The sequence below is a fragment of the Aythya fuligula genome, chromosome 1, assembly GCF_009819795.1.
Source record: "Aythya fuligula isolate bAytFul2 chromosome 1, bAytFul2.pri, whole genome shotgun sequence".
In the NCBI taxonomy this organism is placed as follows: Eukaryota; Metazoa; Chordata; class Aves; order Anseriformes; family Anatidae; genus Aythya; species Aythya fuligula.
Window position 1 is genome coordinate 114,818,943 of NC_045559.1, and position 25,951 is coordinate 114,844,893.

Genomic DNA, 25,951 nt, shown 5'->3' on the forward strand with positions numbered 1-25,951 from the left:
AAGTCTCCTCTTCCTTCATGAGCTTCTCTGTTTTTAATTGAACTGGCTCAGCACCACACAGAAGCAATTTCCCTTTAGGTCCTTCAAAGTGAGATGTTTTCTCTAAGTGTTTAAATCTAATGCATCAATGAAAGATGTTCTACAAATTGTGAAATGTTTTCTAGGGTTTGGATTACAGACTGGTTTGTGCAAACAGTTAGATAAATCTCTCATCAGAAGCATGTGGTTGGTTTTGTGTATACGTCCCTTAGCTGTAAGCAGGATCATGTGCTGATTAAAAAAGGGAAGTGGATTGTATATTTTGGCCATTTTATTTTGTGCTTCAGACCTGCTTAACAGAAGCAGATTTTGTGTGTGTGTGTGTAAGAGATGGATTCACGTGGGTATCTGTCAGTGGAGTGCACAGTCCCCTGTCCTTCCCATCTGTATCCCACCTGTGTGTCAGATGGGCTTGGGAGGTTTAAGAAGTGGGAAGTCATCCTTCTTCCAGGAGGAGCAGCAGGTGCTCTCCATCAAAAAAGAGATAGAGGTAGCCACCTCAGCAAAACTGGTGGAGCCTGGCCATGTCCGTGGGCTAGTGGCTGGTCTTTGCATGACATTATTTTCTTGAGCCCCATGGAGCCAGGTCAGCAAAGAACAGGATTGGTGTCACAGCTCTGTTCCTGGCTCCTTGCTGCAGAGGATGATGTTTCGGCCAGCAGGACAGAGAGCAGAGCCTCTGGTTGCATGGTACAGGCCTTACTCTTGGCTGAATGGGGCCTCCAGGCAGACCTGGCCCATGTAATCCATGGAGATGCTGAGCAGAAGAGACCTTCTGACTTTTCTTCCAACTGAACCATCATAGCAAAGTGCAATACCAGACACTCAGCCTGCTTGCTTTTGAAAATGCCTGTTTTTAGAGCTGTAAACAAGCATGCCATGAAACGTCTTCAGTGGGATGTGCTTCCCTGCAGCACTGCTAAGCCATGTATGAAGTGTGACCAACCCTCACATCTGGTACCAGTCTCGGTGTCGGGAATGGGACCACACGATTAAAGCATGGGAGGAAACAAGAGCTTCTCTGTGCTGAGGTTGCACAATCGGCGCTCAGTCAGAGGAGCAAGGCCAGGCAGAGGTTCAGCATGACCTCCGCCTGACTCATATTTTTTCCTGCTGTTACCAATAAGAGCTTTTTCCTCATGAGTCACTTTAAAACATTTTGTGCATGTTCAGGGAAAAAAAACACAACCCAAAGATTTTCCTGAGGAACAGTCTGTCGGTAAGGCAGAACGAATCACTGAATGCAGTCAGGGGCTGCTCTGTCTGCACAGCTGAGCTAAACAACTCTTAGGATTTCCAGTGAATGGTTTTCTGCTGTCGTATGTGAATGTCCTTTTGTTTTTGGTGCATTTGTCACCAAAGCACATCAGTGAAATAAGCAAGTGTTACTATTCCACTTTTTGGATGTGTCTGAAGCTCATGGAAACAAGGACCCCTTCAAAAAGCTGCCAGGTTACTGTCTATCCTCACATAGGCCTGGCATATACTGGCAAAATTGTGTTTTTCCTATTTTTATTTTTATTTTTATTCAGCTAACGTAAGCAAAAACACATCTATAGTATTGTAGCCTTGGCTTCCACAGGGTCTGAAATGTTGGACTTTCTGCCTCTCCCCATGTCTTCATTGCACTGACAAGTTTGACCTGTGGCTCATGGCCACACATGAGATGGGTGGCAGGGAGCTGAGGTCTCTCAAATCCCAGACCAGAGTTTTATCTCTGAGGGCTGAGTAGTTCAGATATCTGAGAAGTACAAACCTCTGTCAGGAGCAAACATTAAGGTGTCCATAGTATGTACTGAATTTCAGAAAATGGAATAAATTTGTGTGATGATGATGAGTGATTTATTTTGTTTCGTCTTTAACTGCATAAAGTTTCTTCTGGCTAAGTCATCCTGTTGCCTTCTTCTAACACCTTTTGGCCTTGCTGGCCAACTGGAGCCAGTTTTGACAGCTGACAACTTGAAGGCTATAAAGTTCCTGTACCAATGGCTGATTTTAAGAGGTCGGCTTGAATGATTTACTGGTTCTCAGGCTTTAAGTTCTGTACATTTACAGAAGACATGTTGATTTCTGGAGCACGCTTTTTCAGCAGCTTTCGTTGGATTCCCATGGAACCAAAACCCATGCCTGGTTATACTCCCATGGAACCCAAATGCATAGTCCTGCTTCCTGCATGCAAGCCAGTCTGTCTTGAAACGTCATGACTGTTTTGGGTATCTGGTATAGTGATTACTTCATAGACAAAATAATGCAAAAGCAAAAAGAAATGTTCCAGCAACTGACCTTTCTGTGTCAAACTCCTGGCTTAAAGAAGATTGGGATCTTTAAGTGACTAAGTAAGTCAAAAGTGTATGTCTGTAAAGAAATAAATGCCTAAGAAGAGTGATGACAAAGCCTGCACTCAGTGATGATATTATACAGTTCAGGAGAGTCAAATCCTATGTGTCCCATCTCTAAATATATGCTTTTTTTTTTTGCTTTTTTTTTTTTTTTTTTTTTTTTTCATGGATTTTACATGGCTTTTATTGGCATAGTTCTTGTTTGTATAAATGACACACTTCAGATCAATTCAGACATTACAAACGTAACTGCAGAAAGTATAAACAACAAAGGCAAGAGAACAGATCAGCTCCTGATGACTGGACCAGGAGGACTGTGATGAGCTCCTCCCAGACTGCACTCCAGCACACTACCAGCACCATACAGCCAGGCATTTGATTCCAGTAAGCATTTCCTTCTCTGTTCCTCTCAGTTGACCTTCCTCATCAGCATAGCAAAAGTGAGCAAATTTTCCACTGGGGTCTTAAGTTAACACCTAGTTGAAATGAACGAGGGAAAAAACACCAAAACTTTATTTGTGAAATAAACCAGTAGCTGCTAAAAATATAATTACATGTAACCAGCAATGTGTGTACAAGTGGTTGGTTTTCCAAAATGATTGATAAATCTATCTAGCTTCCCTGCAGGAGACTCTGTATTGAGCTGTGTTGGGTAAACACAACTCATTACAGCAACTACAGTAATATGAGGAGCACATGCTACTTGCGTGGGATGCAGGGCATCGTCTTAAACTTATTGCAGTTGCTTACTGCAGTGCAAGAGTGTGTCTGGAAGATTTTTAAATGGCTGTACGTGCACAGGATATGTGCTTATTTGACTGAGTGGTGTCTCCCAACACCTGCATGGCTGAGAAATGAAGTTGTTGAGTGCATAAATGGTTGTAATGCTGACGAAACAAAGCAGTTATACATCAGAACCTCTAAGAATTTGAAAATTACAAGGTCATTGCTGTATATGTCTTTTGTATCCATTTCTTACCTAGATTAAACGCCCACTGACTTCACTTCCAGTTTTGTTTGAAAAGGGGTTTCTGCATATCTGTGTAGGAACCGTTTCAGTCACTCCTGCAATGAAGTTGCAACTCGCTGTTGTTTACCTCTCCCTGAGTACAGGCCTGCAACAGCTGCCAGCCTTGAGGCTGAGCTGTGGCTATGCAAAGTTGGATCCATGTTTCCTAAAAGTCCTAAAGCTGAGCATGTACCTAAATACTCTAGATCAGAGACATCAGTCTTTTATTGCAAGTTGGAGGATTATCTTCAGTCATGGAAGTCCTCAGTGCTGAAGATGGTAACATTTGTTTTACAGCTAACTCTGAAAGCAGCAGCTGTTTAAGACATATGGCAGCCTATCCAGCAATTTAGGATTCTAAGTGGGAGACCCCAACACAATCCAGTTCAGATATCAGCCTGGAATTACCCATATTTGAATTTAGCCAGGACATAAGCTTCTTGCAGAAAGTGCCAAGTCATTTCTAAGTACTGCAGATCTTTTTTTGTTAGAGCTAGCTGAAAATTTTCAATCATGATTTTTTTTTTTTTAATGTTATTAGTGGGATTTTCGAGTCAAATGCATTCTTCGTAAAGCCTACAGCCAGTCTCCCAGCTGCCTCCCTGTGCTGAGAGGAGATAAAAATGGTACACCTGGGACCTGCAGCCCAACTAGACATCCTGGAGTGGGCAGGAGAAAGGGTGCTAAGGCACACATTCTCCTCAGGCATAGCAGCAATATTTCCAAACCAATATATATATATTTGGTTGAAATGTTCTCCTATGCCCATTTTGCACTTTTCACCAAACCAGTTTTTCAGTTGAGGGCCCTGACTGTCCTGCCTTGTGAGTGCTGAAAAGGTGATTGCCTGGAAGTATTTTATAGAAACTGTATTAGTGATATTCTGCACATATAGAAATGAAAGAGTTTGTGGTTCTAGCTCCCTTACATCTGACTCTTTTATGCACATGAAATTGCCTATGGTGCTGCTATCTGTATTTAAGTACAGATCTGAACATATTACATCAGCTCAAAGAACCGTACCTGTGACTTTCCATACCTCATTGTCAGCTCCTAATAAAATACTGAGTTGGGTTTAGTCCTTTACTGCGTATAAGCCAAGTTAGTAAGTTATTGTCGTGCATTGTAAAGCCACAGACACATTCCTCTTGGGAGCCTGCCTTTGTGATTTACATGAAGAAAAGAAAGGGGTTTTGGTTTCGGAAGCGTACTGACTCATGCCCTCTCTGCTAGGCGTTCTTGTTTGCCAGCACTGCTCTAGCTTATGTGGTGCTGAAATTGCAATGAAACGAGGAGCAAAGTGAGAACAGCCAGTGAAACAGCATAAATTCAGGAAAAGCATTGACAGAGACATTGTACTCATGTTCAAGACCTGGAAACAATATCATTTGATGTGTGAACAGTAACAAAATTTAGGATATATATACCTGACAGCTGAGGTACATAAACCTATCTCCTAACTGTCAGGTATTCAAGGCAAAAAGGGAATAAGTGCTCCGAGGGATAACCATGGATTAAACCAGGAATTTTGGAATGCCTTGCTCTCAAAGTGATGCAGGGAGGTGAAGCCGGGCAGGCAGAAGAGGCAGGTTCCCAGGGGAGAACATGAACGAGAGAGAAGCGGTGAAATTCCCACCGGAGTCCCTTTGTTTCTGCTGCTAGCAGCTATCACCCACCTGCAGCAGGAGAACAAACACAGCACAGTTTCCCTTGATCCAAAAGCCTGAAAGTGAGGCCAACTGAGCTGGACTGCCCTGCAAACGAAGCAGTAAGAAGGGCTCATCCTGGCCAGGCGACACCATGGCCAGGGTCCCTACTCTGGTTTTGGTTCTCATCCTCTGGGCAGCCACGCAGCAGGGAAGGGGAAATGAAATCACAGGTGAGTGATGCAAACCAGTGCAGAGGACCACAGTTATTCTGTAGGACAGCTTGGGTTGGGTGTGGGATATCTCTTTATCTCAAATAAATAAAGTAGTGGCCCTCTCCAAAGAGCTGGCAGCATTGCAGCGACCATTTATGAAGTCTCTGTTGACAATTAACCAAACAAAGCCTCATCTTTTGTGCCCAAATCCTAGTCTTCAGGCAAAAGCCTTGTCTTTTCCTCTGTGCCACAGGTAAATGAGTAGGATTTCTGCTTTATGTTCAGGAATGTGCACATTTTTATGAGAATTGTCTTCAGAATAAACTTTTGGAGGAAATTATGTGGTAGCGTACATGGCAAATTCTGAGAGATGCATAAAATGAGACCGTAGGTGACGTGTTTAACTTTCATCTATGTTGTAGGCTGTAGTTTGGAAAAAAAAGAAAAAACAACTAATCCAGTTGCCGGGTTTTAACTGCTATATTAAATCCTAAATCATTCTTAATTTCTGGTTTGATTTATTTAGATGAAAAAAGATTGTGATTTTTTGGCTGGCTTTTATTGTGTTTTTTTAATTAAGAGGTTTTTTGAGTCTCAGTTAAAATCAAAACCATATTTTTAAAAGCTTTGCAAACTTTTCTGTTATCCTGTCAAAGCCACATTTAAAAAAGCTGTTGCTAGAGGTCGGGAGTCAGCAGAATGCCTGTTCTGCTGCTGCTTCAAGTCAATGTTTCTGATTTTAGAAAGAGCTTGAAATGACCAGAAAAACTGAGTTCTCAATGCATTTTTTTCCCCATGTTTCAGAGCCTCTGCCTTTTAAAGTTGCATTTGAATCTGCCTTCTGTGAGCCTGTTCCAACAGACTACTTTTGAGGTTACGGCAAAGCAGGAGAGGGGCTCATCTCTGGCTCTTGCTGTCTTCCAGTGAAAGGTTTTGCAGATTTCGGCTCACAGTGACATTTCTGGCCCTTGAGCAGCTCTTGTGAGGTTTCCAGAATTGCAACTAAGTCTGTGGTGTAAAAGCCATCTTTTTAATTATTATTTATTTTTATTTGTATTTATTTATTTATTTGTTTTTGTTGCTGAGTTTTTGATCCTGCTCTCAGCTTCTGGCTCTGCTCTGGGTTTGACTTTCAGTCCTGAGCAGCCTGCTCCTAACACAGGCTTCCCTTGCAGCCTTTCTCCTGAGTATCTATTTCTATTAACAAAACAGGTGCTTTAAGGTTTTTGTTTTTTTTTCTTCCTCTTGCTTAACACAATAAAATTAATACTTTTTCCTGCCAGTGCTGAAAGCTGGTGATTGCTAAGATAAAAACATGAAGCCCAGAGATGACTAACATAGCACTGCCAATGGTAGGGGACTCCCTTCTTCTGCTTTGCTATTAACTATGTGCTGCTGGAAAAAGCAGCCGGTGTTGTTTGATTCCGCTTGATAGTGCCATAATCCCATAGATGGGGGCTAATGAGAACTGACAGCCAATTTGCTAAGGAGCCCAAATTGATCTAAGCCACATTGCTCAGCAGGAAACTGCTGTCAGCAAATAATTGAATGCTGTGAGTGCCAAAACTTATTTTAAACTGGATCGATGTGGTGGGTGACGGTAAGGTTGGTGGTGCTGCACCTTCTCCTGTCACCTTCAGTCTAACCTCTTCCAGGAGGGTATCTTTCTGTACCTCCAGAGCCATGTCTCAGACCTTCTCTTTTGGCTTTGGCAGCCTCATTCCATAGCTAGTATCAATGTTTAAGAATGAAATATGATTTCATATCTGCTATGACAGCTGTAGCTTCTAATTATAAACTGTGTCTAATTCTATACCATTTTATTCTCAGTTTCATACCTGTATTTATGTTGCACATTGCTGTAAAGCCTAAGCCAGCTCAGCTGACTCTGGAATTTTTAGCTTTCCAGTGCTATGCCTTTGCTGCAGCCTCAGCTCTGCACTGACAACATCGGTCTCCAGTGCTCTCCTTACTCAGCTGCTTGTGCCTGATATAAAGTGGTAATCAGTCACATGCATTGGAAGAACAGTCCTTGATCTGTGATTTCTGCTCCCAAACGCAGATTTTTTCTTGTTTCCCTTCTCCCTGAGGGATGTCTTAAATTCAGCTGGGGAGGGAGGCTGTGGCTGGCTATGGACTTTCATGATCAGACCTCTGTCCTCCTTCCTGGAGGAAGGCCTTCTGAGTCACTTGGTGGAACCAGCTTGAGGGACATTTTGTGGCCTACGGCATCTGTCCCATGACTTCTGCTGGACTGTCCTTGCACTGCACATGCATAATCCTGTTCTAAGCTCTTTTACCAGTCCTGTTCTAATTGCACATATATTATTTGTTTATCTGGAAAGCTAAACATGATAAAAGCACATGATTCCTAAGAGCCTGAGTAACTTTTTTGTTTCTTTGTTTGAATTGTTTTTGCATGTTTCATCTTCTCTGGCAAGAAATAAGCTGTACAAATAAGATAAACCATAAATACTTCCATTTTATGCTTGTTGTGTATGCTATGTTAGCTTTAGTCCGTGTGTTGACTGGCCCAGGTCCCCTAAGAGCTCTTAGAAAAAACAATCCTACCACATTCGAATCTCTGCAGCTAAATCATATTTACCCCTATTAAAGTATCTTTTGCTTTGTCTCAAGGATGATAAAGGCCTTTTTAATTCTATCCTGTCTCCTTCCCAAATGGGACATGGGGTGACTCAGACCCATGGCTTGTATAACATCTTATTAAGGGACAGCCTAATGTCTGTAAGATGACTGTAGGTTGCTCAATGCTAATTCAATCCCATCTGTGGTGGTGTTGTTTTCTTTTTACTGCTCCCGCTCAAATACTTCAGTTTTAAGTAAAGCATGTAACAAAACTAACTTTAATACTCCTTGTGAGCAGTTTCAGAACCTCAGAAATTGAGCCCCATTCTCAAACTGGTATGAAATTATGTAGTTAATGAACTTATCTCTAACTCCATTTACATTGAAGGAACTGCAGCATCTCTCAGAGGACCTGGTCTAATACTGTCTACTACAAATGCAGGCAGGCAACACAGAAGCTCCAGGAATACCTTTTGTCTCAGATACCTGAAAGTCCTCCCCGGTGATGTATGAGCACACAGTTTTAGCCTAGGGCGGTGTCTGAAGGATGTCTTATTCCAGACACCTCCCATGACTCATCTGCCCATGAGTTGCTCACCCTTCTTTCCAGTTATAGTCAGCACAGCCAGATGAACCCTTCAGCAGCATGAGCCTGGAGTGGACATCTAAAGTGCTTGGATGACTGCTCTGGAAGTGCCTATTCTGCTCCACTGTTAATATCTATTAATGTGTATTAATTTACTTTACAAGTACTTGAGTTAAATTACCCTTTTTCTGCTTTGTACCTGAAGGCACTGAGAGCTCTTTGAATTTTCTGCCAATATGGATCGTTTTATGACTGAAATGATTCCCATGACAAGCAGTCACTACTAATCCTTTCTTCTGTCCATTTTCTTAAGTAACATTCTTCCTAACATCAGCCTCCCTGGAAGTCATTCATCTGTGTTGATGCTGTCACTGCTTTCTCATAACAGCATATTTAACTAGACACTGCAGGGAACTTATGCTGCAGGGTGACAAGTTATTACTGATCCCTCTCTTTCCTGTTTATTTTACTAATATTAATTTTTATTTTTCTTCTAGAAAAAGGCCTCTCTTTGCTAGGCTATCATCTGTGCAACTATAGCCTGACCAAAAATGTGTTTAAGATGGTTGCCTACCAAAAGTCCTATGAGAAGAACACTTCCTGTGGTGGATGGATCCCGTGGATGGTATGTCCCCGGACATATTATAAAACACAATATCATACAGTTGAAGTCCCTGAGACCACCAACCTTACAGATTGCTGTGAAGGATATGAACAAGTTGGTCTCTATTGCTCTTTAGGTAAGTTTCAGTCAGATTAATAGTTAATATAAAAGCTTCTGCTAGAGTAGGATTCATGTAAACTGAGACATGTAAAGGCTTAGTTCAGCCCTGGGCAATATGTTCCTGTTCACCGAAATGAGTGAGTCTGTAAAAATCCACAGTAAACTCAGCCCAACACGGGAAGGAGTAAACACGAAACACTAATGCTCCTGGTTCTTCCTGTTTGCCAGCCTTATTCACAAACTCCTGCCAGTTCATGGTGACCAAGAAGAAAGAGCTTGTTTGTCAACCCAAGAAGGGCTTAGTACTTGTCCTGGCCCAGGTCAAAATCTGTGGCCAAGTGGGATAACTCATGTAGCCTTGATGTGTGCTGTGTCTGCTGCCAGTGTGCTTGCATCTACTCTAGGAGCTTTCTTCTCAAAAGTAATTTAGGATGCACTAACAATAATATTTCCTTTCATTTGGAGCAAGGCCAGTTCCCAGGCTTTTAGCTCAATTTTGGTGTTAATTTCAAACAACCTGTGGCCTTGGGGAAGATGGTACCAACCATCTTCCTATCAAAGCTACGTTAGGGCCCATTTTCTCAGGTGCTTCCTTGGTTATCTAGGGCTATGTTGTTGAAAGTAGTGAACCTTGTAGTGGATCTGATCTAACTTCTGAGTTATAACAGGACTCTACCTGGGAATCATCTTTGACTCAAGATGGAAGCTATTCTGCCTTCCCACTTCAGAACTAGCAGCTATAAACAAGAAATTCCTAATTTTTAGCAAGACTTGAGTCACAGGTGGAAGACATTCCTGGGGAAGTATGGGTTTCCAAAAAGTTTCCAAAGGGTTCCTGTGACAAAGTCCCAATGGGTATTGGTTTACTCAAGTAAGTTTGGTATAAACTGATATGATTTCAATAGCATTACAATGGAGTGGAAGGTGTCGTGAAACCTTTTTGATAAAAGAGGAATTTAGTTTTCTTTATATTAAGTCCTTTAAGAACATCTGTAGTCAAGCTGGAGTTGTACTTGGAAAAAAATATTCAGGTAGCATTTTGCACTAGATTATATATATTTGAGAAGATTCAAGTTATACCCATGCAATTATTTTTAAATTTTTTAATTAATTAAAAATTAATTAAATTAATTAAAAGTTGTATGCTTTTATTCTGAACTAGATTATCTAATCCAAGATCTAGTCTTAGATTGATTTTGGAGTAGGTCTTGGATTAGATAGGACAGCACTGGATTGTTCCAGCATCCAGCACACTTCTGCAAGACATAATTTTTTCTCCTGTTTTCTGCATGACGTTGCATTTCTCCATTTCCCCTTTTCACGTTATGGTTGTGGTAATTTATATAGTGTCGACACTGTAACAAAAGATCAAAAAGGAAAGGTCCTATTGCAGTCCTGATCCTCCTTTTGGGTCACAGGACTTGATTGACTCAGTTCTATGGGAATGTCCCCAGACCTGCTCCTGCATTGGGTCATATAATGTGATGTGAGAGGGTATGAGCTGTATGTCTTGTCATGGAATGCACCGAGAAGAATGTGTTCATCCTACATTTAAATTGCTTCAGAACATTGGAAAAATGAACCTCCAAACATTTTTGCAAGGTATTTTTTTGCAACATATGCTAGTAGAATACTGTATCTATCAGGAAAATGCTTTTAACAGAAAGGTCAGAACACAGAAGTGGTTGTTATGCTGTATTTGTTCTTAAAACAATGTGCAAGAGAAGAAGAAGAAAAGCATAATTAGGCACACATCATCCCTCACTTACTGTATCCTGCAATTGTTTTGTCTCCGTGGCTGTGGTGGAGTGTCAGCCAGGGCACAATTTGACCTGCATGTTATGGTATTTCCAGGCAAGCTTGCTTGACGGGCATAGGACCCACTGCTGATAATGCATGTTTTTCAAACAGCAGTTACAGGCTGGGAAAACTCTCCAGAAGATCTAATTAGTGTTGAATAGCAACTTCAGTAAGGTCATTTCAAATACATGCATCTGCATGCATGTGTGCACATGCGTAGTGTAAATAAATTAATCCAATGACAAGGCACAGAAGCAGTTGGAGAAAACTGCTTGTTGATCTCCTAGTAGAAGAAAATAACTGTGTCAGACAGATGTTGAAGGGTGGCCAGCTAGTTCTGTTTGCTTCTATTTGCACAAGGAACTCCTTGAGGGATCATGATTTTCAAAGTGCTTCAGAGCCGCCAGAATTCAAGATCACCTTCTTGGGTGGAGAAGAAGGCGTCCTGGTAACACTTTAAATATTTTTTTTCCGGTACAATTGTATGCCTTTTAAAAGCACCTCTGAAGGAATGTTAGGCTTGAGAAGTGTCAGTGAGATTTTTTCTAACATTAACAAATCTGTAAATCTCCTGTAAAGCTTAGCTGCAGAACTTCTGATCCACCCTTGCCACATTGTTGATATACACTCTAGGCAGGGTTGTCCATGAAATACTGTGGTCACCTTGACTCTTTTCCTGTCAAAGTAGATTTTGGAATATTTTAAACCATAAAAGGGTTTGTCTCGCTTCTAGGTAATTTCTCTGTTTAGATTATTCCAGTATCTTTGCTTTTCAGGGCATTAGTCATATGTTCTGTGAATGGTAATGCACTGTCTAGACACAGTCTTAAATAAATGATGAAAAGAGAAACTGGAACTGCTGAAATTACAGCACAGCATGCTGTTAAACTACCGTTATTTTCTTCTTGATGTTATCCATGCTGGCATACTCTCCATCCTACCAGAAGCTGGAGGGTCTGCATGACCTTTCAGAGAAACCTGGTCCTCGCCATTCCCCTCGCTTTCTTCCTGGAAGGAAACATTTATCCCTGCCTGAGATACGACAGGCTCTGCTTTCCTTATTATTTACTGTTGGGGCAAAAATATCTATATCACGAGTCAAGATACTCTGGTAGTTCTCACTAGCTGCCTATCAGTCCGTTAGGATGGTGCTATATATGTGTGCACACACACAAACTACTTTAACTTTAAAATATATATATATATTTCTAAAAGTGCTAGAATTAATTCTAAAGTTAGAATTAAATAAAAACAATCATTGTTTCCTCTCCTTTTGCCTATGCATGCAAATAAACCCTGTTAATTACCCGACCCCGCTGCCTTGCCCTGAGTACCACATTTCCATGTGGTGCTCAGGGGCAACAGCCCCCCTACAGGGCATCCCAGCAGCGCTGTCCTGGCCTCTGCTTTCACAGCGTGTTTCAGTGCTCTTCTAAGCCTCTCTCTGAACAGAGAATTATTTATCACCTCATGAGGTGAATCCCGGGGTGATGCCCAGACAGCAATTTATCTTCATGAAGCCTGTGGGAGGAGAGGGAGGTTTTCTGCCTTTCACAACTGCAGCGAGACTTGGATCACATCATTCCGTGTGCCCACTCTGAGACACCGAGGGTGTGATTTCTACTCTTTGATTATTTATTTTTATCCATGGAGTGCCTAGTGCTGCCTTCATCACCATTGTGCTTGGAGCGTGGAGCCCTGTGCCCTTGATGGTGATGGTTGAGCAGCCTCTGATTGCTGAGCATATCCCAGAGCTGTGGATCTGGTTCCTGGACCTGTGAAACTCATGTATCAGAAAGGTGGTTATGAGCTTCTTGCAGGAGACTTCTCCAGTATTTTGCATGTCTTTTTTTTTTATAGGCAGAGGCAGGGTCCAATTCTCCAAGCAGGTTTTGTCTGCCTAGGTCAGATGTGTGGTTACTTCTGGTGGCTGGTTTGGCACCCACCTTCTACGATGCTACCTAAGGTGAAACCAGAGAGCTTCAGGCAAGAGTCTTCTTCCTTATCTGCCATCTTACCCTGACTGATCCCTGGCCAGGAAGACAAAGAGTGCATCAGCGTCAGTGCATCAGTGTGAGGGAGGTTGTTTTTTTTGGCACGTGTACAAAAAGGCTGAAATAAGAAGGCCCAGACACCCTTAATCTGGAGTTTCTTAATGAGAGAACTTGATTTGCAAAGTTCATTTGGAGAATGCTTTATGTGAATAACTTCCTTAGATTTTCAGAAAAACAACAGTAAAGTAAAATAATAATAATAATAATAATAATAAATTTATTTTCAGGTGTCCAGGTAGCTCCCCAGCAGGGCTGGGACCTTTCAGCCCCTGTGTGCAGATGATGCATGCTGGGTCTAACCAGGGCAGCGGGGACTTGTGGCATGGCTGTCCCCACTGCTTGGGCTGTCACCAGAGATTTTGTAAACCCTGATTGCATCCCCCTCAGCCTTCTCCTTTCCACAGCAAAATTCCAGTCTCTTTAGTAGCCTTTCCTTGCAAGCTATCTGCCCCACTCAGCTCACCACCTGGTGCCTTTTCCAACTGCACGAAGCCCCAGGATGGCTGTGGGCTCACCCTGGGCCCCTGCCAGCTCTCATCATTTGCTGGTACGAGTGGCACCGTGGCAGAGCATGGCCACGTCATGGTGATGTTGGTGGGAGCAGCCCCTTCTGGCTACATTTCAACAAGTTTCTCCTGAGCATGCACAGGCTGCTTTTGTGCTTGGAAGGCCGTGCTCCCCCGTCGTCCCACAGCTGTGTCCTTGCTGAATCTCAGCCCCCGGCTCCTGGATATGTTGCAGCGAATAATAAGGCTTTTCATGGGAAAGGGCACTGGGTGTTTGTTAGATGCCGAGCCTGCACATCCAGACCTTGCCCTCCATCCCATTTAAGGCCTGGACAGGGTGGGCAATATCCATCTGAGCAGGTAAAGGCTAGCAATGCTCAAAGACCCTGAAAACAGGGTTGTGTGATGAAAACTGTCAGTCTGCCTTTGCAACAGGCTTTTCCAGGAGCTCCTTCTGTATTGTCATAGATTTGTCTTCACCTTCTGATGCCTGAGATGAGCTCAGAGTTTTGGCCCCCTGCTCTGCCACACCCTCTGGGTGAAGCCTGGTAACTCTGGGTGGAAGGAGGGAGAAGAGAGAAGCTGCAGCTGAGCCAGTGCTGTCCCTCAGCACCTATCTCCCAGCCCAGTGGCTCTCCTGGGGACAGGTTGGTAACTGCTTTCAGTTGCTAAGCACTGAGTGCTGCATTTCTCCTTCTGCACAATGATGCAGATAACAGAAGAAAGTCCACACTTTGTCTGACTGATGGATGAGCTGCCCAGCTCGCTCCCTGGTGCTGGCCGTGTTGCTTGGTTAGTGTTGTAGCTCTGGGTGACCATCCTCAAAGATGATCAAAGTGGAAAGAGTAAATCAAATTTGCAAAGTGCATCTGGCGTGATTAGGCAGAAATGTGATGTGAATCCATCCCAGTTTCCGCTGATGCGAAAATGATGACCTTTAGATTTTAGATAAATGGCTAGGGTGGCACTCAGCCAGGACACAATAGTGTTTTCTGAGATTGCACGTGACCCATTAAACCATTTACACCACAGTTCAGCGTGGCAGAAAAGGACCTGGGTGGAAAAAGCTGCTTTGAACTTCAAACCTGCTGGAACTGCACCTGAATCTTAGAGATTGAGAGATTTTTAATGCTTGAGTCAAGTTTACCAGAGTAAACTTGGCTCATCAGGAAGAGGCTTTCCAGCAGTAGGACCCATTTGAGGGAATGACCTGCAGCGCCAGTCCCAGAGTCAGAAGCAGAGGGTCCCGATCCATGCTGGGAAGCAGAACAGGACTACGGGGCTTGCTGGACCCAGAAGTAGTTTGGGTCAGATTGTACAGAGTAGAGTTTCCTTATTTGCTGCCCAGAGCTCTTGTAGGTCTAACACCAACTCTACTTGAAAGATGCTCACAGTCCCATTAAAGTGTATGCTCACTGGCTATACAAAGGGTATACAAATAGAGTATATCAAATGCAATATAACAGTGTGCAGAGGTGCTGTCCTATATATTCTGCATGCAAAACTTCAAAGTTACATGTGCAAATAGCCTACATGCTGCTGAGAGTCTCAACTCTGTGCCTTCACTGTTCCCCAGCTTATGGGGTTTGGCACGCTTTTCAGCAGCGGTGTGGGCCCCTATTATTAAATGATAATTAATTTTCTTAATTACCTTTCCAAGACCCTTGAAAAGTGTACTGTGGGACCACTAGAAGGCAAAGACCATAATACTAAAACCACTGTTGGTAATATACTATTTCTTAATGCAAACATGACTGCATGCCCAGATGCAAAAGTGCCTGAAAATTGTATGTGTTGAGTTCTGCATGCCATGGACTGCAGATTGAACTGAGGATTTTTAGTGCTAAGCATGAGATCAGTTATGGTATCTGCCAAGGCTCTTTGCAATCAGTTCCAGTCTAGCATGAATTGGAGGAGAGGAGGACTTGGCATGTGCATGTGGCAGCAAGTGACAGAGATTTAGTTTAAAACTTGATGAATCAGTATCATTTGCCTTTTTAAGAAGCCTACTTTGCTGAGGCCAAAAGTCATAGATTCATTATTCCCTTCTGCTTCTCAGAAACCTCAGATTTACTTTTATTCAGAGCCTTGGGATAACAGAAATTGGAAACCCTCAGAAATGGCAGCTCATGACAGATCTATAGTTTGCTATAGACCTTTCATTTGCTGTGGACTTTATTATGTTGAAATGTGGTTTTCCCACACTGCAACCTTCTATGACAGGAGTAACTTTTATTTTTCTCTAGGCTGACTTTAATTGCCTGGTTAATGGACCAAGAATTTGTAGGATCAAAAAATTGTAACCACAAAATGAATGGAAAAGATTAAATAAAAACTTCTGATTTCTAGCGTAGACACTACCTGTTTGCTTTGATGGTTATTCAGCATTTGGATTAGTCATAGCTGGCACCACGTACATTTTCTGTCTTGCAGTGCTCCGATTTCTCCACATTTAGAATCCATTTATTTATCTAATCTACCATGCTGCCTATCTATCTGTCTATACATTGTCATTAGTGGAAAATTATCAGTTCAATATTTCTGTAGCAGAAATGTCACGAATGTGAGAAAATTCTGAGAACTTTTACACTTCTGAAATGAAATAAAGGCATTTAGGCTCCCGTTTTGTCCCCATGAAAACCTCAGAACAGACACACTTCTAAAATGAGGAGGAAGTGTTTGCTATAAATTAAATGGCACGGTTTTATGGAAACAATTTTCTGTGTTTTTGTTCTCAGAAATGTTTTTGTTACTTAGCACTTAACAGGTCCAGTGTATTTGCCTCAAGACCTGGTATCTGTCCAATGGAGAATATGGAAACATCTGATTATCCTTGCACGTTCGATGCTGAATGTCCAGGGTTTAAAAAGTGCTGCAACTCATCCAAAGGAGAGGGCTGTGTGGATCCAAAGCCAGAGGGTATGTTACTGATAAATTCAAGACTGCTTCTAATAGAAATGTGCTTATTTTTTCCTTCTGAGGGTGGGAGTGGGCAGAACAACAACTGTTACCATAGCTCTTCATAAAACAAATATGGGAATCTGCCTTGGGTTAGCTCCAGGATATTCGTTCTCAGAGATTGTGCCTGTGAGGCTGAGCAGGGGGTGTTGCAGGTCTGTTGGACCTCACATAGATTCTCCTCCTCAGCTGATGCTGCTGTCTGCAGCATATGGTGACTGGAGCAGTAGCTGATGGCTGCACACGGGCCCTTCATAACCTCAAAGTTAAAGTTTGCCTTGGTTTCTTGGAGCCTGCCTACAGCTCCGTAGCTTTGTATAGCATCCTACCTCAGATGACTTGGCTGTTTTATTTTGTATGCTTCAGAAAGGATATTCTGGTACAACGTGACAGTGCTGGTGAAGATGGATTTTAATGAATTAATCAGAGTGGATTCCCACCTTCTGAACCATTCACGCCTTTTGCACTCCATGGTACGTACAAACTCAGGCACACTCGTGTGTTGCCCATCATGTCTACGTCTCCATTACTTGCTGACTTCCACTTGCTTCAGCCCAGGAGGGAACCCATGGTCCTCTGAGCTGGATACCACCTTGCCAGCTGCTCACCCTGTTTTTTGGCCCTCATGTATTGCTGGTTGGTGAATGTCAGTCTCATCCTCACAGGGCTCAAGTAAAATTGATCTAGCAGCTTCTATAGTAAATTTTTCAGGTCTCTGCCAGGAGGATGAGAAAGTTTTCACAGTCTGAAATAGTTTTCCTGCTTTATTCCAGCTTCAGCTCAGCTCAGTTTTAAGTTTATGACAGACCGTGTCTGGATTTCATGGTCTGCATGGCTTGGTTTTGAGTTGAACCTTTCAAGAGAGAGCTCTGATCCATGACACTGGGAGCTACATGGAAGGTGGATTGTGCAGTGCAAGAACCCAGTGAGAACCTAGGCTGGTGGTGAGGGACCCTGTCTGGAGCAAGGGCATTTCATTGTCACCTCTCCCACAGCAGCAGCGCCCCAGGAGACAGCAGGGAATTGCTTTTTCCATCAGTCGGAGGCTCTGCCTCCTGCGTGGATGAGCAGTGGCCATGGTAACAACATGAGCAGGCCCACAGGGCAGCAGCCCGGCCTGCCTCTCAGCGCCCCAGCCACCACAGGGAGGAAGAAACTGAGGCAACCAAAGAAAACCAAACCATAACAACCAAACCATAAACACGTGAGGTGTTTGCCCTTCTGGCCCACTTCTTTAAAGAGGGGTCTACAGGAGGGAGCCAAGCTACAAACTACAGCTACGTTTGGACAAGGGGGATCTCTCTGTCCATTGAGTGGTAATTAGGAAAGGCATCAATGAACTTGCACAAAGACCCTCCAGGCCTTTTCCCTAGTACATGTCACCACCTCATGGAGAAGACTAGGCTTGGACATGGCCTTTGAAAGGTACCCAAGAAGAAAGTTCTCTATATCACTGTTTTTATTTCTGTTCCTCCACAGTTTCTATGTAGGTATGGGCAAGTAGCAAAGGAAACTTCTCCTATACCAGTTTAGCACTGACAGCCAGGAGAATATGGATGGTAGCAGTAGTGTGGGGATATTGCATGAATTTAATCCTTCCTCCTACCTGAATTCCCACTTCTGATACCCTGAAAAAGTGAGAAACCTTGGCCCGGTACCTGTGTGGCAAGGAGCAGTGGGCAGTGATCTAAGACTCTTACACTGGTCTGATACTAGGACTCTTACAGCTGGTCTAAAGCAAGTTATGGCAGAGTTGAGCACTCAAAAAATAGAAAATAAGAAATGAAGATTAGCAATGAACCACTACCCAAAGGAATGTTTTCCAGTCCTTGTTTGCTATATTGACTTCTAATGCTCAGTCCATCACCACCACCCTTCTCTGGTTTCTGACTCCCAGTTGCAATGAGCAGTCCTTGGGTCTCTCCAAGTTCTCAGTATCAGCCTTCTTCCCTTTTCTTTCTCCCTTTTCTTTCCATTCCCTTTGCCAGCAGTCCTTTTAGTTGCTTGACATGGGGAGTGTTGGACAGTTTGGGTGCACTTTAAAAGCCTGTCTGAAGTATATTCTGTCTATGGCAATTTTGGTGTTTAAGCATTACATGTCAAAGAGATTTTTCCATATTTTCTTGTATTATATCCTGCCTAAGCACGTAAGATCTGACATGCAGCTCCACATCTTCCTTAACTTGGATTTACTATACTCTTACATGTAGTTACATGTAACTCTTTTGCGAAATGTCATAATAAGAAGAGCTCACCTTGCATAAATATATAACTAAATGTTGTTGCTTTCCTGAATTTTCTGAATTGGTGCTTTCTGCACTTGGTTTCTGGTGATATTCATTGCATAGATTATGTCTCATTTGTGTACAGCTGTACTGATAAAGAAATGAGATACCAAAGTGTTTGCTCACCTGTTTTCCAGATTACTGGTGCATTACAGCCCTTGAATGCCTCTGTGCACCATATCCAGAGTAACCAAGCAGAAATATACTCTGGGACAGTGGCATCTCAGGTTCTCATCGGACTGCATCAACCAGCTCCACTAGCAGAGGTTTCTTCTTCCTTGAAAGACATTGTGAAGCGTGTCTATGAAGTTATTGACACGGATGTACAAGGTTAATTATTACAATCATATCACTGAGGGAAGCCTTTCCAGGGGGCTTCATCCCTCTTCACCTGGGATTTTGTCTACATGACTATCAATTGGCTTTCAAAAACAGAGTATAGTGGATCTTCTAACCTTTGCAAATATGGCTGTAACCCAGATATTATAGGATGAAGAGAGGGTTGTAGTTAATTTTGGAATAAATAGTTTGGAGTGGAATACTTCTGCTTCCTCAAATAAATGTATTTTCTCCTAGTAGCATAGCTCTACTTCATATGAAAAAGCAAAGGTATTCAAGTTTGTAGCACAATCACTAGTCATACTAAATAGGCTCTTAAGTGTTTTTAGTATTCTTGGGAACCAGATATACTCCGTTTTTATGGACTTGTAGTGCTTCCAGATACTTGCATGAAACAAGGAGTATTTGTTTATTAACCTACTTTTTAAAAGTTAGGTAAATATTTAAATGTGTTTGGTTTAAATTAATTTAATCTATTTATTATTGCATAGTCATCTGAATATTTTCCCTCCTGAAATGTATCCATAAGCACTATTTGTCATCACTTCTATTTCTGTATTTACTTTTGAAAACTCCTGCCAGATTTCAGTGAGATCCCTGGGTAGATCTCCTTCCCCTGCCACTGACTTCTCTCAGGTTTGGATGGCACCCTGAAACTGTAAGACAGAGCTGCTGCTAGTTGCCATCTTAACCCAATTAATCTGACTAAAAAGTGATGAGGTTATAACCGAATGGGGGCTAGTTTCAGGGAAGGATGACATTCTGATTTCATTGTGCCCACATAAACCTGGAATTGCTTGATCAGAGTTACTGCCTATTTAAACAGAATTTATCCTACCCAGAGCAGGTCTACATGCACTGCAGTCTTGATGCTGCTGTCAGTATCCGTGTAAGTGTTGTTCTTCTTCTTAGATGTCAATGAATGCTCCTATGCTGAATTCAACGCTTGTCCTAAGCAAAACACCTGTGTAAATCTGGAGGGTTACTACAGCTGCAACCCTGAGAATGAACATGCAGATGTCAACACTCAGCAGCTGAGCACAGGAAAGGATGGTAAGAAATGTAGGTGCCACTTTGGGAAGAACAGAGAAAGTCTCTGCTGGGCTTTATTGCCAACTGCAGGAGCAACTATAAGGTAAAGTTTTCTGGAGCATGCAGTGCCCTTTCTCCTCCTGATGGAAGAATACACAGTATAAGCCAGCTTGCTAGCTGTTCATGACAAAATGCAGTGTATTCATTTAAAAGTTCCAGGCTGATTCTCGTACCTCACCTGCAGCTGTCCTTACCTGCCAATACCTCTAGCTTCAGACCCTGACTGCTTCTCAGAGCAAGTCATTGACTGTCAGTACATGTCCCCAGCCTCCCGGGGGAACACGATTAGTGACGCTATTTGTACATGAAGTCTCCTTCCTGTTTTGACTGCGTGACTGCAGCCTGCACTCCGTGGCTGTCCAATCCCACCCTGAGCTGCTGCACTGTTAGCGAGTCCTCTGCTGGAGGCAGCTGGAGTTCAGCGATGCATGAAATAATTCTCAGCACCAGTTCAGCAACGAATATAGGCATGTACTTACAGCCAACAGACACCAATGAGCCTGCTAATAGGCTTAAAGATAATGAGATAAATCAGTGCTTGCAGATCCAATGCTCTAGTTAGAAAACAATTTAACAATCCTTTAATCTCAAAAATTAAGATAATGTATTGCTTTTTGCTTGTGTGATATGATAATACGTCTATTTTCGTTTCTATTTATATTCCTTCTATTGCTACTCTTCAGCTGGTGAAAATGTGAATGGTATTACTTTGGATTTGCTTTGTTAGGAATGCTTTAACTCTTCGATAATGCTGTTTGTCCCTTAGGCATGGCATTGTCTACTCCAAGCTCAGAGCTGGATCCCATTACTGCTAGCAATAGCTCTCCATCTATAAGTAATTTGAGTCTCTTGTCCACAACTAACCAATCTACAGATGCTGGGTGCTGTAAGTAACTTTGGATCTGAATGCATATTGTCTTGCTTTAATTCAGGCGCTTTGTGATCCCTTTTTCCTGGGGCTAGTTGAGTTACAAGAGGGTGTTCACAAAAGCTGATGGTAGTTTTGGAGTGAATCTCCTCCTACAGAAACAGCAGGAGAGAGGGTCCTGTAATGGGAGACTTGGATCAGGGGCTGTGGAGCTGTGAGGTGAGCCCTGGAGAAGCCCCACTGTTACCCCCACGGCTGCTGCTGGAAGAGGGGGGCTGGCTTGATCCACTGGTGCCTGGTGTGCTATTCAAGCACAAGTTCTTCCACAGGTAATCCAAATTCTCCAGCATGAGGAAGCACACCAGTAAGGGCTGTAGGAGGCTGGCACCACTCACTTGTCCCTGGGCTCTGCTGAATGCACATTCTGGGCTTGTCCCGCACTGAGGTACAGGAGGATCTGCCACCTGAGCTCCTGCTGGCCATGGCCACTGAGATGCTGGTGGGGCATGAGTCAAAGAACCTGGCCACAGCCACCTTGTATTTAAGTTAGCCTCTGTGAATGCTCCCTGCTATGCACTACAGCTGTCTGAGGGACTGTGACGGAAACAAAGCCTGACAGAGTTATCTTTGTATCAGTGACTTCAGTCCTTTCAGATGAGAATGGTCACAATCTTTTTTTAACAACATCCTGTTCTTCTTGTGGGAGGAAATCGCTTTAAGTAGTTCTTTGTCTAGTTCGCAGAGGCAGGCTGAATTTTCTTGACCTTCATCTTTATCCACAGCTTCTGATCCAAACTGAAACTAAAGGAATTAGACCAAATTCCTTCTAGAGCAAGGGTGGTATGGTCGTTAGTGCTTTTGGCACCGACCTGGCTCAGAAGCCTGGAAACAACCGTGTTCCATTGAAATAATTGAAGAAAACAACCCTTTGCCTGAGGCTAACCATTAGCATGAAAGAATGGATGTTGTGGCAGCAGCATGCTGTGGTCTCTAGTTTAGCGTGGGGGCTGATGTTCTTCTTACCCAACCGCAGCTGTCTACAGGAGGTGTGCCCAGTCTGTCCTCATCATCTCAGCTCTCCCTCTAGCTGGTGGAGACAGGCAGGCCCTGCCAGAAGGCAATACACCCTGCCCGATTTAGACACCTCCTCCTCCTTTGAGGAGAGGAATCATCTCTGAAGGGTTCTGTCTTTTCCCATTGATGTGACAATGATTGTGCTGGACTAGCATGGCATAAATAGGTAAAATGCTCACCCCTGCTTCACCCTCAGCTTGTAAAAGCTGCCATCTGTGGGTTTTTTCCAGGCATAAATCAAGGCAGCCTTTGCCTGAAGAGGTGCATTTTAATGATGAAAGTGACAAGCAAAGCAGGTGTAAAGACATGTAGAGTACACAGATTCACTCTTCCAAACTTATTTCTGCTGCCTGAGCCTGTAGCTCACTGTATGGTTATTAATGTTACTAGAGATTCAACACATAAATATATAGTAAAAAGAAATAAAAAGAGTAAATACCCAATTAATCAGTCTAGTGGGATGGTTCATGGATGAGGGGACCAAATCTGCTCTGACATAATGTAAAGAGGATCTTCCCCTACTGACTGTCAAAGTGCTTGTGTATAATGGATTTGTGATATCACAGTGCTTTAAAGAAGAAATGTTGCTTTTTCTGTGATGATTCTTCCTGGGACTGCAATAGATCCCTCTGCAATTAGAAACCACCGAATCTTCAGTGTCACCAGCAATAGTTTTGAAATGTCCTGGCATGTTGAGTCTACGCTAAACCATACTTTCCAAGTCCAAGTGTTCAAGGGCAAGGAGATTGTACAAAACCTGAAAACAGAGGAAATGAAAATGAATGTGTCTGGACTGGAAGCAGGAGTGATGTATTCAGTGGAGATCAGCTATGAAACCTGTGGAAAAAACAGCATCTCCCATCAAAATCTTAAAACAGGTAAATAGCCATGAAGGTGATGGTAGCTATAGATCCAAAACTGACACTGTGTTCCTGCTGGCTCTCAGTGCTGGGCTATGCATCTAACATTTTGATCTGGGTGCATCAGTTCTGACCAGATCTTTTCCTCTTCTGCTTTGTCAATCTGTGTTTTGATGTTGTGTCTTACAGAGGCTAAGATATTTGGTGTTACTATGAGGATTCTCAACTATAATTTCACTGAAGATTTCCGTGACGCCAGTAGCTCAGCATATGAAGAATTTTCAAGACTGTTGCTTACAGAGGTAATGCTAAAGTATATCTGGGTAATGTATTTTTCTTCAATTTAGAATTTATTTAATGAAATAGAGTATTTTGTGCCTGGCTCAAATGTCCCCTGGAAATTATAATATTGTTTCCTATGACCTTTCTTTATAATTAAAACAAAATCCAACTGACTAAACAGATCAAGCCCTTGGTCTTATTAGCAATGGAGCTTATGAGAATTTTCCCTTACAGAAGAGCAAAGGAATTAGAAATCCAGGCATGCAACAGGGACTCCTTTCCTTGGATCTTTACTTTGGCAGTAAGCACACACTAAATTGACTTGAGGCTCTTTAATGGATTATTGAAATGACATTGCTGGCGTTCATTTCAGTGCTGTCCTCTCCCTAAGTGTTTGGCTGCTCACAGAGCTCTTTTTTCTTTAAGCAAAGCGGTGGGGCCAGGCTTTCTTCTCCAGCCCCATTCATTGCATGCCCACGTGCAGCCACTGTCAATGCTCAGGTGTAATCAGCCATCAACAAAACTTGAGTCATGAACTCTGCTTCCAGCTCTCAGCTTCCCAAACAGGCAGGACATTTCAGATGTGGCAGTCTCTTACAGATTTGCTGTATAGCACAGGGCCCAGACAGAGGAATTCAGATCTTGATCCAAAACTAGACTTTCCCAAAACAAAAGGGCACTCATAAACATTTGTCAATATAAATCTGAGGGGAAAATAAATAAATAAACACTGCACCAACATTGGAACTGTGTTTTCAAAGGCAGTCCAGAAGAGGCGTTTACTCATGAGAAATTGCAAGTCAAACCTCCTGACGTGGTTTTATTTTCCATAGTTGCAAATTGCTTGCTTTTGCTGTGCAGGAGGATTTTTATCAGTGAATCTCCTCTGAGGCTGACACAGACCTAACTGACATCATGAAGTTGGGAAGGAAAAGGAGTGATGCCCATCTGTGTTGCTTCTGCCCCACTGGGAGCACAGCATCCCCTTCTCACTTCCTCTCTGCTCTTTTTCTTGCCTCCTCACCCAGATCTGAACTTAGGTCAGTTTAACTGCTTGTACTTAGGAATTTTTGGAGCAAACTGCCTGAATGGGAGCAAAGATGAGCTGATCTATGGTGCTGTTCTGAATGCTCAAAGGCATGTTTGGAGCTGGAGGCACGAACAAAAGGCTCAAAAACAGAGATGTCTTCTAGGGACGTGAGGCAAAACCACTAACCTCTTCCCAGCTCATAAACTGACATCAATATTAATGCTTAGAGTAACACCATTTGTTCAATTCATATGCCTACTTACTAGATTGGTTATCAACCATGGTGTAATTGTGATTCTTCCTTGAAGGTGGGCTGTGTCAAGTACATTTTTTTTTTTTTCACCAAGAAGACTCACACTTCTGTGTGTGTAAATAATCTCCAAAATACTTTGAAACTTTTCTGTCTTTTTACCACATTTCCTACTGATGTTGCATGTATATAAACCTTTAAAAACAGTACCACCGTGGTTTTAAAAATCACCTGTGGCTGCTGGGTATCTGATTGTCACTGCTTCTCTAACTCTACTCAGATTGTGAATTCATTTCCACCCAACATTACTGCTTTATATGAGGCTGGGAAACTGAAAGTGCAGACCGAATCCCTGCGAGCTGGGAGCATCATTGTGAGGCTCAGAATTGTTGTGCAGGATCCTGGGTTTCCAGTTGATGCCTCCACCTTTGCCCCGATGCTTTCTTACCTGTACAATGGCTCTGTACTTTTGGTGGATCAGCAGAACTCTGCAATAGAAGGTAATTTAAATTTTATTTTTATTTATTTTTGACAACAGAACAGTGTTGATATTTTGATCATGCACAGTATCATGAGCATTCTTCCTGAAAAGTACTTCATAGGAAGAGAAAGTATGTGGAGTTTAGATGGTTTGTTGGAGGGAAAGCCACAAAGAAGATGGAGCACTGGTTGTCCCCAGGTAGCTGCAGGCACCACTTCCCTCCATGGTGTTTAATGAGGAGAGGAGCCTTTAATTTCCACATTAATTTTCCTTTCTCTCTCTCCTTTGTGAACTGTGGAAAGTTTGAAATATCTCTCTCACACTGATCTGAGGGCAGGATTACTTTGGGGTATTTGTAGCCCTTAGATACTCATGCCCTCTAAATGGTTTCATGCTTCAAGGCTGTGGAGTTGTACTTGGGCCAGGGTTTAGGAAATTGGGTAGGAGAAATTCCCAAATGTCCTCTCAGTGAATAGGACTGAAGAAACACGTACGGAATTTATGTTAAACTAGGCCTTTGTTTGATCTTCAGTAATCACCATTTTTATCTTCAAAGGGCTAAGTTCTGGCTTCAGGTTTCCCAGCTGGCAGAGCCAGCCAGAGCTCAAAGGGTTGCCAAAGTCAACAAAATGGGCTATTCTTCTCTCTCCATGTACTGAGCCCTTAAAAGCTTATTTGCTGCAATTAGGGAAAGCTCCCTTTGGAGCTGCAGAGCATGCAGAGGTTAGGGAGGACAGGAAAAAACAGAAGAGACAAACTGCACCTGAAGCCTGCAAACATCACAGTGCGAACAGGAACTGAATTGCAAGATGCAGGCATGTGCCAAAATCATTTACAAACATTATTGATATTCTCCTGGCTGCACAGGGGCTGTGTCCTGTGGCTGAAGGAGTGGGGAAGAAGGAGATAGATGTGTGCTGTTTTTTTT

The 25,951-nt window shown here is 42.8% G+C and overlaps 1 protein-coding gene across 1 annotated transcript in view; it reads left to right on the forward strand.

Moving 5' to 3' along the window:
• The first annotated feature begins 8,967 nt into the window (after positions 1 to 8,967).
• The window catches only part of UMODL1 (uromodulin like 1), a 44,993-nt gene continuing 28,009 nt past the window's right edge, over positions 8,968 to 25,951 (forward strand). Inside the window, exons 1-9 of the mRNA XM_032180834.1 lie at positions 8,968 to 9,160; positions 16,262 to 16,423; positions 16,829 to 16,935; positions 18,885 to 19,077; positions 19,999 to 20,139; positions 20,945 to 21,064; positions 22,744 to 22,998; positions 23,170 to 23,282; positions 24,823 to 25,042. Coding sequence (XP_032036725.1) covers positions 8,983 to 9,160; positions 16,262 to 16,423; positions 16,829 to 16,935; positions 18,885 to 19,077; positions 19,999 to 20,139; positions 20,945 to 21,064; positions 22,744 to 22,998; positions 23,170 to 23,282; positions 24,823 to 25,042 — 1,489 coding nt within the window. The 5' untranslated portion in view covers positions 8,968 to 8,982. The remainder of the gene's footprint in view (positions 9,161 to 16,261; positions 16,424 to 16,828; positions 16,936 to 18,884; positions 19,078 to 19,998; positions 20,140 to 20,944; positions 21,065 to 22,743; positions 22,999 to 23,169; positions 23,283 to 24,822; positions 25,043 to 25,951) is intronic.